The sequence below is a fragment of the Nematolebias whitei genome, chromosome 13 (genome assembly GCF_014905685.2).
Source record: "Nematolebias whitei isolate Nwh7 chromosome 13, NemWhi1, whole genome shotgun sequence".
Lineage (NCBI taxonomy): Eukaryota > Metazoa > Chordata > Actinopteri > Cyprinodontiformes > Rivulidae > Nematolebias > Nematolebias whitei.
In genome coordinates, this window is record NC_056510.1 from 14,083,048 (window position 1) to 14,099,547 (window position 16,500).

Consider the following 16,500-nt stretch of genomic DNA (forward strand, 5'->3'; position numbering starts at 1 on the left):
GTGACGAAAAGCCACGGACTGCCAAAAATCGATCGGCGCCGCGGGAGCACGCATGAGAGGACTCACTTGCTCTTTGAATTTAACAAGATTAACACTAGCTGTACCAGTGAGCAGGTATTCAGGAAACTAATAGATGCGAAGGATCAGCCAGTGGGTGTGCAGGCCCAACCCACTGATGTTGATTGACAGCTGAGGTCATTTTGCTGAAAGTGGCATTATGAAATAACTAAGCTATCCTGAAAAACACAATTATGAAATAAAATAATAAAAATGAAAAATGTTCTTATTTTATAATGTTTTATTTATTTATTTAATTTTGAGCATTTTGATGTTCCATAGTAATAAAGCATGTAACAAATGCGCATGTCCTGCTTTAAAATTAGGACAATGAAGATCTGTGTTTATGTCAAGCTTTAAGTAATTAATAATTCAATCTAATTGCCTAGTATGACTCGCTCCTTACAATGCAAAAGGTGACTTTTATCACACACTGCATAAGGGATGGGACTCAGTGTTTTGGGATTTTTCTGAAAAGGGATAAAAGAATCAAGCACCGATCTTATTATGATGATACATTTAAATAGACCGTATTTTACCCAGCCACAGTATTATTGACGGTTGAACTTTGAGGCTCATCCTGTGCAGAGTGAATAGGTACTTTAGCCACTTTGTTTTAGTGATGATGTGATTTTCTTGTTCATATTTTTTTAAGTATTCAGTTTTGTAAAGCTCCTGTAGATTAACTCTGTGCCTTGTTAAACAACCCCAGCCCTAAAAGCTGCTTGAATTTGGCGTTCTTTCTTGTGGTTGTTTTTTTTTTTTATGTCTAATTGCTCCAGTAAAGAACTGTCTCTTGAACTGTCACTTTTAGTTAGCTGTTTTATCCGTTGGTGTGTTAGACCGGTCTTCTCGAGGTTAATGGTAATGACGCTTATGCCAGGACGATCTTACCAGCCATTGTATTCAATTTCAGGTGAATATTATATTACTCGTAATAAGAAATATGGATCTGCGCACCACCTGTGAGCACACAAACGTCTTCAGCCGCAGCGGTCTCTCAGGTGTTTTCTGTTGGGATTCAGCTTGTCAGTCACACACTTGCAGCAGCACCTGTCATCCCCAGAGACGCAGGCCTCAGCAGCGCAGCCTATTTGACTGTCTGCTTATCTAACATTGTGTCCCTCTGCATGAGGCTGTTCGAAGCAGGATGCGGCTACATGGGCTATTAGCTCACACCCCCGTGGATCATCTGAGGAAGCGCAGCATCCATGACCCTGGAAGCTGCAGTTCCTCCTGTGATGAACCATTTATGTGTTATTTGTTTATTATTTTTCTTCTTTTCTTTAATGGCTCTCTGATTTTTTTCAGACTGCAGATGTATTGCATTTTTGTAGATGCTCCTACCTGGGACTTAGTTTTCATTGTATGATCATGGGGCTCACGGTGCTCGTGGAGTTTCATTTGCAAAAATAACTTGAAATTATGTTTACAAGCTGATGGTCTTGGCTTTGTTGACCTTGCAGTGGTCCCTCGCTACTTTGCGGTTCATTTTTCACAAACTCACTCTATCACGGTTTTTCAAAGTAGGATTGGACATAACACACAATTGGCTGATTGATGGATGAGCTGCCACGGAGAAGTGGGCGTGGCCGAGAGGAGGCAGAGAGAGAAATCATGACATCATTCTGTACTCTTTTAGAGCATTTAGAGTTTGGAAACATTGTTAAAAATACTGCAATAATGTGGGAAGGGTATAAAATGTTATAATATATGCATGTATATAAATACTAAAATAAACTTCTACTTACTACTTGTACTACTATTCCTGCTTCGCGATTTTTCACTTATCGCGGGGCTTAAGGGTTCAGATCCCCCGTGATAAATGAAGGACCATTGTATATATATTTTATGCTAAAATATCCTGAAACAAATATTTTGTGTTTCAGGATGTATGTATGTTTTGCAAATTTCCTCCTTTGTGGGGTTTAGAAGGCCAGTAGAATTGTTTTAACAAATCACTGACCATGAACAATCTCTCAAAAGAACAGGAAAAGAACAGTGTTTTCATACAGTTACATATTTTTGTGACCATTTAATAATGTTTTGGTTTCCTCTCAGGAAGGAAGAGCCACCGTTAACCAGGACACCAGGCTGGACAACAGGGTGATTGATCTCAGGGTAAGTTGCAAGCAGAACCAGCTGGAGAAAAGGTGAATACGTGTCAAAGCCATGTCTGTTTAAGTTGAGGGTTTGAATACAGACTTAAACTTTATTTATTTATTTTTTGTGTAATTAATAGTCATGCAACTCATTTATGCAATGCATTTACGATTGATTTACAAGAACACTTTCAAGGAGTATTATTTTTTTTATTTTTATTTTGCACCAAACAAAAAGCAAGGTGCGTAATATCAAAAGCTGAGCAAACCTCTGCATGCCAGATGTGAAAATTATGTTCGTCTGTGATTTAATGGGCTGTTGCTGTGAATCTGTGCGTGTGTGTGGGAGATGTGTGAATCCATGCAAGCGACAGAAAGCGGAGAGCTGCAAAGTTTGTCATTGTTTTGATAAGTATGGATGATAGGGGCTGGCAGGAAGGCACAAACACCACAGCACGGAGGCACGCAGCCCAAAACGCTCACAACAACACCTGTTTCAGCAACACATTGCACTTTGAGCTCACAGACGAGGGTCTGTCATCAGTTTTGCACTTAAGAGCAGAGAAGCCGTAAAGTGGTTCCCACACTGGCAGACAAACACTCCTAAAGGGACATGTAAACCCACTCTAAGAATAGTTCAGTTCCTCTGAAACTTCCCTTGTGCCAAACTTAAACATCAGGTGTTTCACACAAAAACACAGTGGAAAAGTTCGTTTAGTTCATGAAAGACAACTGGACTGACTGCCACACTGAACAGCAAGTCAACTGTACAAATCCTCTGATCATGCTGCTGGTGATCTCACAGTGCTACAATATTTTAACATGTCTGAAACAAAGACGTGCATTCAAATCTGAAAAGGTCATTTGCATTTGACTATTTTGTTGAAATAGTTACAGTTGTGTTTTTTTTTTTTTTTTTTTTTTTGTAGGCTACTTTGGAGATTAAATGTTTAACTCTCTTAGCTGTTTGACAAAAAGTATTTTTATACAGGGGTACCCATAGTTTATAAAGTATAATGTATGGAAAAGTAAAATCTGGAAAGAAAACATTTGATTCAGAACTTTTTTTCATGATCTAGAGCAGAGCTATTCAACTGACGGCCCATGGGCCATTTCTGACCTCCGGGTGACTTCAATCCGGCCCACTTCATAATTTTTTTTTGGTTTGGATTTTGGGTTCTGTTTATTGCATTTATGATTCAATGCAACAAAATAAACAAATTTAAAAGGTAACAGATCATTGTAAAACTTGGTTTATTTACATAATGACTTTAATCGCTGCATGTCCGGCCTCCGGGCTGCTGGCTCCTGGGCAGTTTTATTGAATAGCCCTGATCTAGAGCTTTGTGATAAACTCTTTGTTTTACAAAGTACTTGAATTTAGTTTTGAAAATGTTGACGTGGAAATATAAAGTATAACATTTAAAAATTGTTGGAATTGCTTTCCACCACTTCATATTTCACCATAAAAGTTTTAATTTGTAAACACGCTCGTCATGGCTAACATTATTTTTGGACTGCTGTTAGAATAATTTCTTCAAGATAAATTGAGTAAAATGTCTCAAGTAGATATTCCAAGTTTAATTAAATCTGTCTGTGAATGACCTACAACTTTATGGAGCTTCAACAAAAATTCTAAATATATTTTGGGGGCTTGAAACCCGACTGTGGTATTTTATCACCGCAAATGGGTTTCAAACCAGTACAGTTAGCCACTGTGAGGTACGTCACATTCAGATACGTTATAATGAACCGCAACATCAGAGGAGCTGCCAGTTTCAGGATACTAGCTGCTACCTACCCATCCACCATCACACCACCTGGGTGCAGACGTGTTGTAAACAGGAAGCGCTTTCGAAGATTTGAATGTAACCTCGTTCAGACTGGCTGCAAGTCGGATTTAACGAGGAGCTATACCCGGTGTGGAATACGTGACAAAAATGAGTCCTAGCTGTTCTGAAAAGATGCTGTTTTTAAAGAGGGGGCTTTTTTTTTTTTTTTTTTACTTTATTTTTTTACTTATCGTTCCAATGTCAGCTTCAGATTTCTTCCAGAATAAGAAGCTTTCTAGTTTTCAAACACTATCATTTTACTCTTTATTTCAGCATTCAGTCATAGGAAGCCTACTCTGATGTAGACACTGGGAAGATGAGACTGGGAGACGTCTTCCTGATATGTAATAACCAGAGTTAGAAGACAGTAAACTGTACTGACCCTCTGAGATGAGTCAGTGGCTTTCAGGGGAGTGTACTTGTACGTTTTTTGTGTGCTCTGTCACGCAACAAGTGTGGGGTTTCTACAGGTTAGATTTTAACGGTAATCTCCGGATTCACTTGAAGAAGTTGACTCCCCTCCTTGCTTTCAGCTTTTACATTGATAATGATGGGTTTTAAGTTCCCGAGGCTCTTTCTGGGCCTGAATGCTGGTCTCGCCTTTGCCAGAAAATTAATGTTTCAACCTTAGAGCCAACAGAAGGTGCAAGTCGAGAAAAAAAACAAAAACTGGCAGTCTTGTTTTTGCACATCTGTTATGATTGTGTAATGAATCCAATGAATCACTCCAAGTGTGGTAATGGCCTCTCTGCTTGTGGCTCAGTGTTTTAATTGTGTGTGTTTCCTCCCAAAGACGACCACCAGCCAGGCCGTCTTTCGCCTGCAGTCTGGCGTGTGCCAGCTTTTCAGAGACACCCTCATCAAAAAGGGCTTTGTGGAGATTCAGACCCCTAAAATAATATCAGGTAAAAACCCACTCTGTGTCATATCTTTCTTCCACCTCCTGTGGGAAAACTGAAATTAGCATGCGTTGATAATACCGTTTTAAAGATATTTCAGTACTGGCACATTTGTTTCCATACTACCACCCACAGGTGTCCCGTGAGTCATTGTGTGACAGTTGTGGAGCTGACTTCCTCTCAGACGCTTCAACGTTACAAATTCAAATCATGAACCGAACCCAAATCTCTTATGAACAGTTTGAGTTGTAAAACCACAACAGTCGTGCACGTGGATGTACACGCTGTAGTAGTCAGTGTGCTATTTTGGAGAGCTTCAGGTCAATAAGGATTTTATTCTAAACCAAATGGGAATACTAGAGAAACTGCATTTCCTGCAAAAATGCAGGGTGGATGCTTATTGCAGAAGAACAATCTGAAAAAAACAGCTGAAATTAGCTAAAAATAACATGCTGAAATATAGCTAAAATGGATGAACAAGTCAAAGTTAGCAGAAGAAAACCGAAAAAAAACACAAATGTGTTTAATAAGGTTTATATAAGCAGAAATGAGCACAAAAAACAATTGGAATTTAGCTTTTAAAAAGGTTGAAATTAGCAATAAATAGGTGAAAAATAGCTTTAAAAAAAGCATAAAGAAGCTTCAATATCTTCACAGAAGAAAGTGGAGAGAGCACATTTTTGTCCAATTAGGCTGAAAGAAGCGGAAATGAGCACAAAAAAAAATGGAAATGATCTGAAGAAACCAGAAATTGGCCGAAAACTGCTGAAAAGTAGCTAAAGACATCAGAAATAAGCTTAAATTAGCAAAGGACGTGGAGAGAGCACAAGTTTGCCCAGTCAGGCTCAAAGAAGCAGAAATTAGCACAAATAAGTTAAAATTATCTGAAAAAATGCAGAAATTTTCCCCAAAACAGCTCAATAGTAGCTAAAGAAGCAGAAATAGGTTTAATAGTCAGTGTGCTATGTTGGAGAGCTTCAAACCAGTAAGGATTTTATTCTAACCCAACTGGGAATATGAATGCACCAGCCTCTCTGCTTCCATATTTTCACACAGTTCAAATTTGACAGAGACTTTCTTTGAAATTATTCCTGAAAGAAGTCGTCTTGCTTTGCCGGAGGAGGGAATGAAAAGTCTATTCAGTGTAGAGAAATGTGTGATTTTAAATGAATTGCATGTTTTATCCCGTTTTCTCAAACCTGGTGCAAAAAGATACTTTACATTCTAGTGACAAATGTTCATCTTTAACCACAATGAATTGTTTCAAGTGAGAACGTTACAGAAAGGGAACAAATGACTTAATCATTTTTTTACAACCCTTTTTTTTTTTTCAGTGTAAAAATCCTGTTACGTAAAAACATGGCCGACCGCGTGACTGAATTTTGAAACGGTCGTGCTTCCTCTTTTCTCACAGCCAATGTTTTCGTCCGCGTCGATTCAAAAGTGGCGCTCTTTTCTGTTGGCGGCACCTGCTGTGAATCAACAGTTCTTTTTGCAAAACCACATCTTCCTGCATGCCGACGCCCATCGCGCATGCCATGCACCCAGTTTGTGGAGCGTGAGAACCCCCACCCTGCTTTTTGACGACACCAGGATATCACATTGTGTCCTGTGATGTCTGTGTCAAACCGAGAGCTGCAGATGCGTTCTGCATGGCTGCTCCACGTCGTATAACTCTGAAACTTGTTTGTTTTGAAAAACATGCCAGACCCACGTGATGCACGTTTTTTTTTCATATGAGGACATTTTTGGAAAATTAAACGTATTTTTATTAAAAGTTGCTATACATTAGTTAATCTGATCAGGCGGGATGAGTCAAGGGTTAAGTTTGTCTCATCACTCTCCAGGCAGTTAAGAAAGCAGCAAAAAGGATCTCCCATCATTCCTAAAAGCATCTTTCTTTTTTGCAGCTGCCAGTGAAGGAGGTGCAAACGTCTTCACGGTGTCTTACTTCAAAACCAGCGCCTACCTGGCCCAGTCCCCTCAGCTCTACAAGCAGATGTGCATCTGTGGTGACTTTGACAAAGTCTTCTGCGTGGGCCCAGGTAAAAAAAAAAAAAAAAAAAAAAATTAATAAAAAGAAGTCTCCCATCTGACACCTCAAAGTACTTACAGGCAAAACAGAAAGATGAGCAGCAAGAGTGTAATGAAAAATGTAGACCCTATTAACTGAGATGACACATTTAAAATTGCTCCAAACGTGTTTAAGATTGTTAAATTTTCCCAGATGTCCCCCCGGTGCTTTATACTGTGGTCAGAGCTTAGTGTGTTAGAGACACAATGGGACGTGTAAAAGGCTTTATGACTAGAATTAAAAGAATCTCCAAGCCTTAGCTGAGCAAATACTGCCACCATCTGATTTGTTTAGCAAACACGTTCATCGTTTGATTATATTTGCTCTGTTCACAAACACCTTTTTTTGGTGTGTTTTTAATTTATATTTAGTTTCAAATCACCCACGGTAAAAAAAAAAACCCATAAAAAACAACAACATGATATTGAGTATTCAACTGACTGGGCTGTGGTGTTTCTGTGAACCACCAGAGGAATCTGAGGGCTTAAGGTCATTACTGACATTCAGGCATCATTGTCCTTGCTACGGTTGCCTTGGTTACAGTCACGCTTAATCAGCACCGATTCAATAAAGAACTGGCATCAACACTTTTTCAAAATGCTAGCGGCCAGAAGTGCAGCTTGGTTCAAATTTAGTCTGCACGTCCATTAATCCAGGTGGGCTATTTGAAAGAAGCAAGAGGAAATGGCCCTCCAGTTCAGTTCAGTTTATTATAGGGATGCACGATATTATCTGCATGGTATCTGTATCAGATGATATTAGCGATAAAGTTAAATATTGGCCATCTGCCATTCCATCAAAGTAACTCACCAATATAAAATGCACTGTTTTATATATATACACATATATATATATATATATATATATATATATATATATATATGATTAAAGGCGGTGTATTTGTATGATAACCCAGTGACAAGGATGCCTGCAGCGCCAGCAAAATGTTATGACGTCACGCGCTCCGTTGACTTTAGATTTGTGAAAATTTACAAATTTGCACTGTTCGAGTGTTGTCATTGTGTTAGAGAGAGTAATTGTCATGAGTACATGTGACATTAAACATAATCCAAGAAGTGTTGCATTATTTTCAGCCCCCTTTTGGGTATTTTGGTAGAAGGCCAAACTGACAAATACCATTTTAATTCCACAGCAGAGAAAGTTATCTAGTCTCTGTAAGTAGGTCTAGGGAAAAAATATCTGTATTGGTATCAGTTATTGGCCAAAAATACAATATCGTTTATAGTTTATTTATATAGCGCCAAGTTACTTCACTTTGTTGCAGTCTCCCATCCTGAGCAAGCACAAGGCAACAGTGGAAAAGAAAAACTCCCTCATAATGGGAAGAAACTTCCAACAGGACCAGGCTCAGGACAAGCGGCCATCTGCTTCCAGGGAAAAAGTGGATGTAAACACACGACTTGTTTGCTGAGAAGAGGAAACATCATGTTTAGGATTGAATTTTTTGTTTCCACTTTGTTGAAGTAAATGCAGAAGGTCAGCACAAGTTTCCAGGCTGATGTTCATGTATACAAAAGCAGAAACAGTTTTTTCCAACCTCTCTGTTCTGATGCTAAATCTTGAACGATTCAGTTTTCAGGGCTGAGGACTCCAACACCCACCGTCACCTGACGGAGTTTGTGGGTCTGGATATCGAGATGGCCTTCAACTACCATTACCATGAAGTGATCGACTCCATCACTGACACCATGGTGCAGATATTCAAGGGCTTGAGAGACAAGTAAGACACGATGGGGATGTAAACACACAGTAAAGCTGACATATTTTTAAACTTTTATCTTTTTGAGGAACAGTGACAAATGTAGAAAAAGTATTAACTTTACGTCAACACTTTATCTTTGGTTATTTCTGAGCACCTATAAACATCTCGATCTGAATGCAGACGTGAAATCTGTACACTGTGGAAACACGAGCTCAAAATGATCGTTGTATTGTGATCCATTTTTCTTCCGTACATTCTTCGGCGCGGTTCTCAACGTGCAGTTTTGACGATATGTCAACAAATCATAAATCAAAACGTTTGGCTCTTTCAGGAGAAGGGTGCGATGACTGCTATTGGTGCAACTTTAGCTTTTTGAAATATTTAGACTTTTCTGCCTTTTTTTTTTAAACATTGAAAATGAATTGAGCTTATTTTACGTCCTTCAGATATTTACATCTGTTTACAACCTTTTACTGTTCCTTTCACATTTTGTTTTGGTTCAGCTTCTTTCAGCTGTTGTTTCAGCTGTTTTGTGCTTCTGTTAGAAGAAGCCAAAAATGTTGTAGTTAGCAAAAAGAATCTAACTTCTTTCTGCTACTTTCAGCTTGTTATGCTCTTTTTAGCTTTTTTCTGGTATTTTAGTTACTATTTAGCTGTTTTATGCTAATTTTAGCTTTTTTTTTTAGCTAATTTCACATTTTTTGCACACATTTTATCAGTTTTCAGCCTAATTCAGCAAAAATGTGCTCTCTCTACTTCCATCTGGTAATTCAAGCTTTTTTCTGCCTTTTAGCTACTTTTCAGCTGTTTTTTTTTTTTTTGTTGTTGTTGCTAATTTCAGCTTTTTTCAGATAATTTTCACTTTTTTATGCTCATCTCCTTTCAGCCTATGTGCAAACGTTCTTTCAGCTTTCTTCTAATTTAAGCTTGCTCTACCTTTTCATCTAACTTTTTTGCATTGTTTAGCTAATTTCATCTTTTTTCAGATAACTAAGTTTGTCATGGTTATTTCTGGTACGTTCAACCAAATTAACTTATTTCTGCTAATTTCTGCTTATGTTCGTTTCGATTTTTTTTTCTGCTAGTTTCAGCTTTTTCTGCTATTTCAGCTACTGTTTAGCTGTTTTTATTCTTATTTTGTCATTTTCAGCTAATTCCACATTGTTTTAGCTCCTTTCGGTTCTGTCCACTTCCTTCTGGTAGTTTAAGCTTCTTTATGCTTTTTCAGCTATTATATTTTTTTAATTTAGCTAATTTCCTAATTTCTGTGCCAATTTCTGCTTATTTAAACTTAATTCAACAAATATGTGTTCTTTCAGCTTTCTTTTGCTAAAGTAGGCTTAGTCTTCCATTTCAGCTACATTTCAGCATTTTTTTAGCTAATTTCAGCTGTTTCTCAGCAAGTTCTTCTGCAATAAGTATTCACACTGTATTTGCACAGGAATTGCAATTTCTCTATTGTAGTGGTTCACGTCAACATTTAAAAATGGTATGAACTAAACACACTTTTGATTTATCAAGATATTGTAGAATAGTAATGATAATATAAAAAAAAGAGAGTGTTCTTTCAATTGATTAGTTCAGGATACAATTAGACAGTCTCTGGATGAGCTAATTTGTATTTCTGGATTCAAATCAATGAAATAACAGTTCCTGTCCCATGAAGGTCTTCAGAGGCAGGTTTTGGTCGGAGGCCTAGTCCACTACACTATTTTCAGTTTACTTACTGTTACATTGTTTTATGCAGAGAATTTTGTATACATCTTTTTATGATTGAGTAAATAAATTAAATAAACAACAGTATGTTTACATGCATTTTTAGTTGGACTCAATGCAAAGTCCTCTTTCAAAACCTTCAGAATATAGAAAGAGATGACATGGAGATTGTTTTGCAGGTGCTATTAAAGTAAATATTTGTGATGTAGAGTTTGAAAGCAAATACATATCCAGACACAAATACGTAACAGATGTAGCTTTAAAAATATAGGTTGTAAAATAAAAAATAAAAAAATAGATTAGATAGATCAAATAGATAAAATGTTGGGAAATAAATTCCTGTGTATTAGTTGTTTACCTCGTATTTGTCTAAAGGATATTTTTTTTACCGAACAACCTAAATTGACAAAACATAATTTTACTTGTAGCATAAGTGTCCTTTTCTGATGATTATTGGTTTGTTTCAATATCATAGAAAACAAATCTGAAGATGGGGCTTTAGTGCCTCCTAGTGGTGTAAACCAGCGCAGCAAGAAACAGATGATGAAATGAAACAATTAAAATTTGTCTTTCTAGCTTTAAATAACTCTTCAGTTCACCAGTAAGAAATAATAATCAAACTCTTAAAAGTTTCACTTCATTTATAAATGCAATTAACACTAATAAAACCACAGTTAGTCAGAGTCAGAGATTCTTTACTGTCATTCGCACCACATGTAGTACATGTGGTGGAGCGAAATTATGTACACAGGGTCCCAGTTACATCCGTTATTACCGTTTAGCTAATCCTGATTCTGACTTGTTGTAGAAGTTCATGGTGTTTCAGCTTGTGACCACTGTTCCTCTTTTTCAGGCCAGTTTGACCGTTTTAATCTTGTGATTTCCAGTTTCCTTTGACGTATGAAATTTATTTTGAAAGCTCTGATGATTAATGTCCCAGCTCTACAGTCACACGTTATTTTTGTTGTTTTATTTTATGTGCCTTAGACAACCCGTACGTCTTGTTTATCAGAAGTGTGATTAAAGACATTTCTATACGTGCGTCTGATGCATCTATTAATATAAAGTTGCTTTTTTGTTCTGTTTTTTTGCACAACTAGTATTTTCTTTTTAATATTTATGTACACAAAACGATTGGCCCAAATGATTGAATTTAGGGATGTATTTAAAAACTGTAAGGACTTTATTACCGTATTTTCCAGCGTATAAGTCACACATTTTTGCATAAATTTGCAAGTCCTGCGATTTATACACCGAAGCAACTAATAAACTTTTTTCCCATAATCAGAACCCATTTTTTGACTTGATATCTGATGCTTTCATTCATTCTGACATGCATCAGATTAAACATTACCATTTGTAGCCACTAGCGGCACGAGAAGGCCCTCTAGGTTTCGACAACTACGGCTAATACCCCCCCACCCCACACACACACAACCATTCACTTAGAGACGACTGAGAAAAAAACTTAACACAAGTAAAATGTCCCCAAAAAGAAAATTCTATTTTGCAGATTACAAACTGCAAGTAATAAAATATGCAGCCCAACACTAATCGAACAGCAGAAAGAAAGTTTGTAAATGGGTGGGGTCCGTGCAGTCAATGAGTCCTCCCGTGCACGCTCCCGCAGCCGCAATCGATTTTTGAAATGAAGCTGTTTTGATTATTAAAGTGCATTTAAAAAGGAACAGTTAGGATGAAAAACGGAAAATACGGTACTAAACATGGACTGTGGCTTTTGCATTTTTGCTTCCTAGGATTCAGACTTTCTCATCCTCTATTAAAGAGGTCTTGATCAACAGGACTCCTTCTGAGGTTTTTCTTTGAACTTTGGCTGCTTTCTGCCCTTCTTCCTGACCATTACAACGTATTGTGTATCGTGTGCTTGATGAGAGGGAAAGAGAAAGTGCCAGGTCTGAAAATATCTACAGCAGATGAGCATTATCTGAAAGTCTTGTCTTTGGGAAATGGGGAAATAAATCCAGCAAAGACCTGACACAGGACCTGAGAAATGTGTCATCTGACGGTTGATCATTGTCAAGTTCTCCGCTAATAGCTTTTGGGGAGTCACCTTCTTGGTGCTTAAATCCTATTTTCTGCCAAACTGTTACTTTTAGTTTATTCCCCACAGATTCAGATAAACCAAAATGTGTCCGATTATCTGTTGGGGACAAAATGCCCACAGATCCAATTTAAAACTTCCCTTTTTGCAAAGTTCTTAATGTACCAACGTTAGACTGTCTGGTTCTGATTCATAAGTTAAACAAGTCAGACTTGCTTAAAAAAAAAAAAAATAAATGTTTAATGGAATCAAACAGAAAGAAAAAGAGGAAGATGTCAAACGTTTTGTATTTCAGTAAATTTCAAGGTGAAGCTTATGGAGAGATGTCATTATTAGAAAGTTAGAGGTTAAGTTTGGATCATTTGAGAAAAGTGTGTGTATTCATTTCTTGAAATAATCTGTGTGTGTTTTTGTGCTTCAGCTTCCAGACAGAGATCCAGACAGTGAACAAGCAGTTCTCGAGCGAGCCGTTCAAGTTCCTGGAGCCCACTCTTCGGCTGGAGTTCACCGAGGCCGTGGCCATGCTGCGCGAGGCCGGCGTCGAGATGGGCGACGAAGATGACCTCAGGTCAGGTTACATCACGCACCTTGTCTTCAGGGCCACATGTCTTGTCAGATGGTTGAATTTAATTAAAGCAGAAGTCAAATTTAACAGAAGTTCAAACTGAGGTCAGGAGATTTTACACGAGTGACTCAGCAATTGAAATATGTGTGATTTTCTTTAACTGCCCACGAGAGGGTTAGTGCTTGGAAGGAGACGATGTAAAGCATGAAGAAGTTCATATTCAGGTTTAGAAAACCTCTTAAAGTTGATGCTTGTTTGTTTTTTTGTTCTGTAGTACGCCCAATGAAAAGCTGCTGGGTCGTCTTGTCAAGGAAAAGGTTTGTTTCATTCACTGAATATCAACCAGTAAACATGCATTAAACAGCTAAACATGAACATCGTTTAATGGGTATCACCAGGTGTGTTTAAAGTTGATCAAATCCTTCAGCGCAACCACCTGAGGGTAGTAGGCCTGTCATGATAACAAATTTTGCTGGGCGATTAATTGTCTCAGAAATTATTGCGATAAACAATAATATCATTTGAAATTTGACAATAATTAGTAATTGTCAAATTTAAAAAGAAATGTTTAATATGTTTTGCATGTAGTAAAATTTTTCGACCACCGGATGGCAGTGTAACATCGACTGAACCGAATGATGGATAGCGAGGGAGCGAGCAGTGTGTCTCTTTAAGAAAAATGGGAGGGAGGTCCCTTGACGTGGCATGGGATGTCTCTCTTCGGTTCTCAAAATGGCAGACGCTCGGTGTGGTTTGAGCTCTTTAGCATAGCATTTTTCACACAAAGCTTTTTAATTTAAAAAAATCAGTAAACAAGTTCTCAGCTTCTTTTTGCAGAGAATTACAACTTTTTACACGAAGGCACAGATTTCAACCGTGAATTTTGGAGCTTCGACAAGACGGAGGTTTTTTCCGAGGTCGGCCCGTTAGCTTAGCTCGTAGCTTAGCTTCTCAGCTTAGCTGCTTTTCAAAAACGCGATTTTGGATGGTTAAAATAAATTTTAAAGAGAAAGACGGGGGTCGGTGAATAACACCGGATTTGAGCTTTTTGTCATCCAGTGTCTTCAATAGAAAGAGAGTCACGAAGAAACGATAAAGAAAATCAGGTTGATCATTTTCATTGATCATGCAATTAATTGATTTATTGTTTATTGCGACAGGCCTAGAGGGTAGTTCAAACCACAGACAAGTCTACAAGTATTTCTGGAGGTTAAAATAAAAATATCACATTTGTCTTTATTCTAACGTGTATAGAAATATTCAATTTGTTTCATCATGTTGATTTCAACACTGATTTATTAAAAATTCATGACGTACAGACACGAGTTGTGCTGAAATTACAGCAAAAGCCTTTCAGGTTTATTATTCATACTCACTGGTACATACTGTTTCTTTGTTTTCATTTTTTCACAAGAATGCAGCTGTTTATTGTTCATATCTTTTGTTCTCTTATTCCCTGCAGTATGATACTGATTTCTACGTGCTGGATAAGTACCCCCTGGCTGTCAGACCCTTTTACACAATGCCCGACCCCAACAACCCTGTAAGTGTCTCGCTTATTCATAAACACAGACAAACTCTCGAACACAGCCTCTTATCAACTAAATAACACAAATACTTCATAAAGAATGTGATATTAGACAGTTTTTTCCAGATTAGATCGTTGACCATGCAGCTTGTGCTGTGACGGCACCGTTTGTTGTGGCTGAGTCAAAGATGGGCAGATGTACTTTAATAACTCCAGCCTGAGATATTGTTGTGTTGCAGAAACAGACAAAAATATTATAGAAATGAAAAAGATGCTCAATCAGAGCAACAAATTGACAACTGTGCAAACAATAAGGCTAAATAGAAATTAAACTTTGCAAACGATAATTTAGAACTGTATAAAATATTGTTGCAATTTGCAGAAGGGTAACTGTTCACATTTGATGCTTATTATTCAGAAAACAAAATCATTAATTACAGACCCATTATTTGAACAGTGTAATGGTCTGTGGCAAGAAACATTTCCTGTAACTGTTGCTCCGATAGTGGGGGATGATATTTAATTATTCTTGTTAAATGCAATTAGTTTGACTCTTAAGAAAACAAAATTGAGTTTAGACTCTTATCTATGTTTATGTGCTGAGTATGTTTCTCCAGTTGGCCTGTTTTACAGTTTTTATCCTCTGGAACAATAAATAATTATTACAGGTATTATTTCAGATGTTGAAGGTTTCTGATCTAAGAATAGTCTGATTCCTAAGGTTGTTTTTTTTTTTTTCTTCCAGAAATATTCCAATTCCTATGACATGTTCATGAGGGGAGAAGAGATCCTGTCTGGAGCTCAGAGAGTCCACGATCCTGAGCTGCTGACTCAAAGGGCTCTGCATCACCAGATCGGTAAGAGAAAGTTTTACATTTGGTTCGGAAAGAAAAAGTAATTTAGACTTTGTCTCCCTCTAGAGGCCAAACGTTGTAATTAAACAGCAGATTTTTGTTGGATTGTTTTATTTTCCTTCTTTAAAAAAACAACAACAAAAATAACTACACATCTGCCCTTCTGATATTCTAGATCTGGAGAAGATTAAGTCATACATCGACTCCTTCCGTTATGGCGCCCCCCCACATGGAGGTGGAGGCATCGGTAACAAACACTCTTTAATTTTAATAAACTATTTGTAAATTGTTCAAATGACTCCAGGTAAAAGAATTCAAAGCAGCGATGAGTAACTGAGCCATCATCCTTCACAGGCCTGGAGAGAGTGTGCATGCTGTACCTCGGTCTCCACAACGTGCGTCAGACCTCCATGTTCCCACGCGACCCCAAACGCCTCACCCCTTGAACTCAACACTGAGGATGAACACAGCCAGATGCTGCCAACGGAAACTACTAATCCACAGTCCAAAAAGGGAGAGAGTGTACGAGATAGTGGCACCTTCAGTCTCTAACACACAAGAAGCTAATCATTAAGAAGAGTGAAGAAGTTCTATCGGTGGGGGAAACTTTATTGATTTGTGGGCATCGGTTTCTAACAACAATTAAAAACAGATGCAATAAACATAAAGGAAGTGGTCACTTATTTATTTATGATTCTAGAAGGTTGCACAGGTTTAATGCATCTTCTAATCAAAGAAAAAAAAACTCTTTAACACTCTTCTTACTACCAGCATAGACCTTGAAGTAATGATTGTGGTGTCCTGCAGTTCACCTGTAACCACATGTGCTTTGTACGTAATTATTAAGAATTAAACATAGACAATAAAAAACTAAACTGTTTTGTATTTTTCTATTTGGAGGGTGAAACAATAGAAGAATCACTCCACATTGTATTTTTCTATTTGGAGGGTGAAACAATAGAAGAATCACTCCACAAATTAATAAATTAAATAATAGGTTGGATAGAACAGAGGTTCCCAACTGTGGTCCTTGAGGAACACCATCCTGCATGTTTTAGTTGTTTCTCTGCTCCGACACACCTGATTTT

At 37.6% G+C, this 16,500-nt stretch overlaps 1 protein-coding gene across 1 annotated transcript in view; it reads left to right on the forward strand.

Annotated features, from left to right (window-relative positions):
* dars1 (aspartyl-tRNA synthetase 1) overlaps positions 1 to 16,287 on the forward strand; it is a 38,912-nt gene extending 22,625 nt beyond the window's left edge. The window contains exons 9-18 of the mRNA XM_037686876.1: positions 2,119 to 2,178; positions 4,785 to 4,896; positions 6,801 to 6,935; positions 8,558 to 8,705; positions 12,887 to 13,033; positions 13,305 to 13,347; positions 14,493 to 14,573; positions 15,304 to 15,415; positions 15,588 to 15,659; positions 15,767 to 16,287. Coding sequence (XP_037542804.1) covers positions 2,119 to 2,178; positions 4,785 to 4,896; positions 6,801 to 6,935; positions 8,558 to 8,705; positions 12,887 to 13,033; positions 13,305 to 13,347; positions 14,493 to 14,573; positions 15,304 to 15,415; positions 15,588 to 15,659; positions 15,767 to 15,858 — 1,002 coding nt within the window. The 3' untranslated portion in view covers positions 15,859 to 16,287. The remainder of the gene's footprint in view (positions 1 to 2,118; positions 2,179 to 4,784; positions 4,897 to 6,800; positions 6,936 to 8,557; positions 8,706 to 12,886; positions 13,034 to 13,304; positions 13,348 to 14,492; positions 14,574 to 15,303; positions 15,416 to 15,587; positions 15,660 to 15,766) is intronic.
* The last annotated feature ends 213 nt before the right edge of the window (positions 16,288 to 16,500 follow it).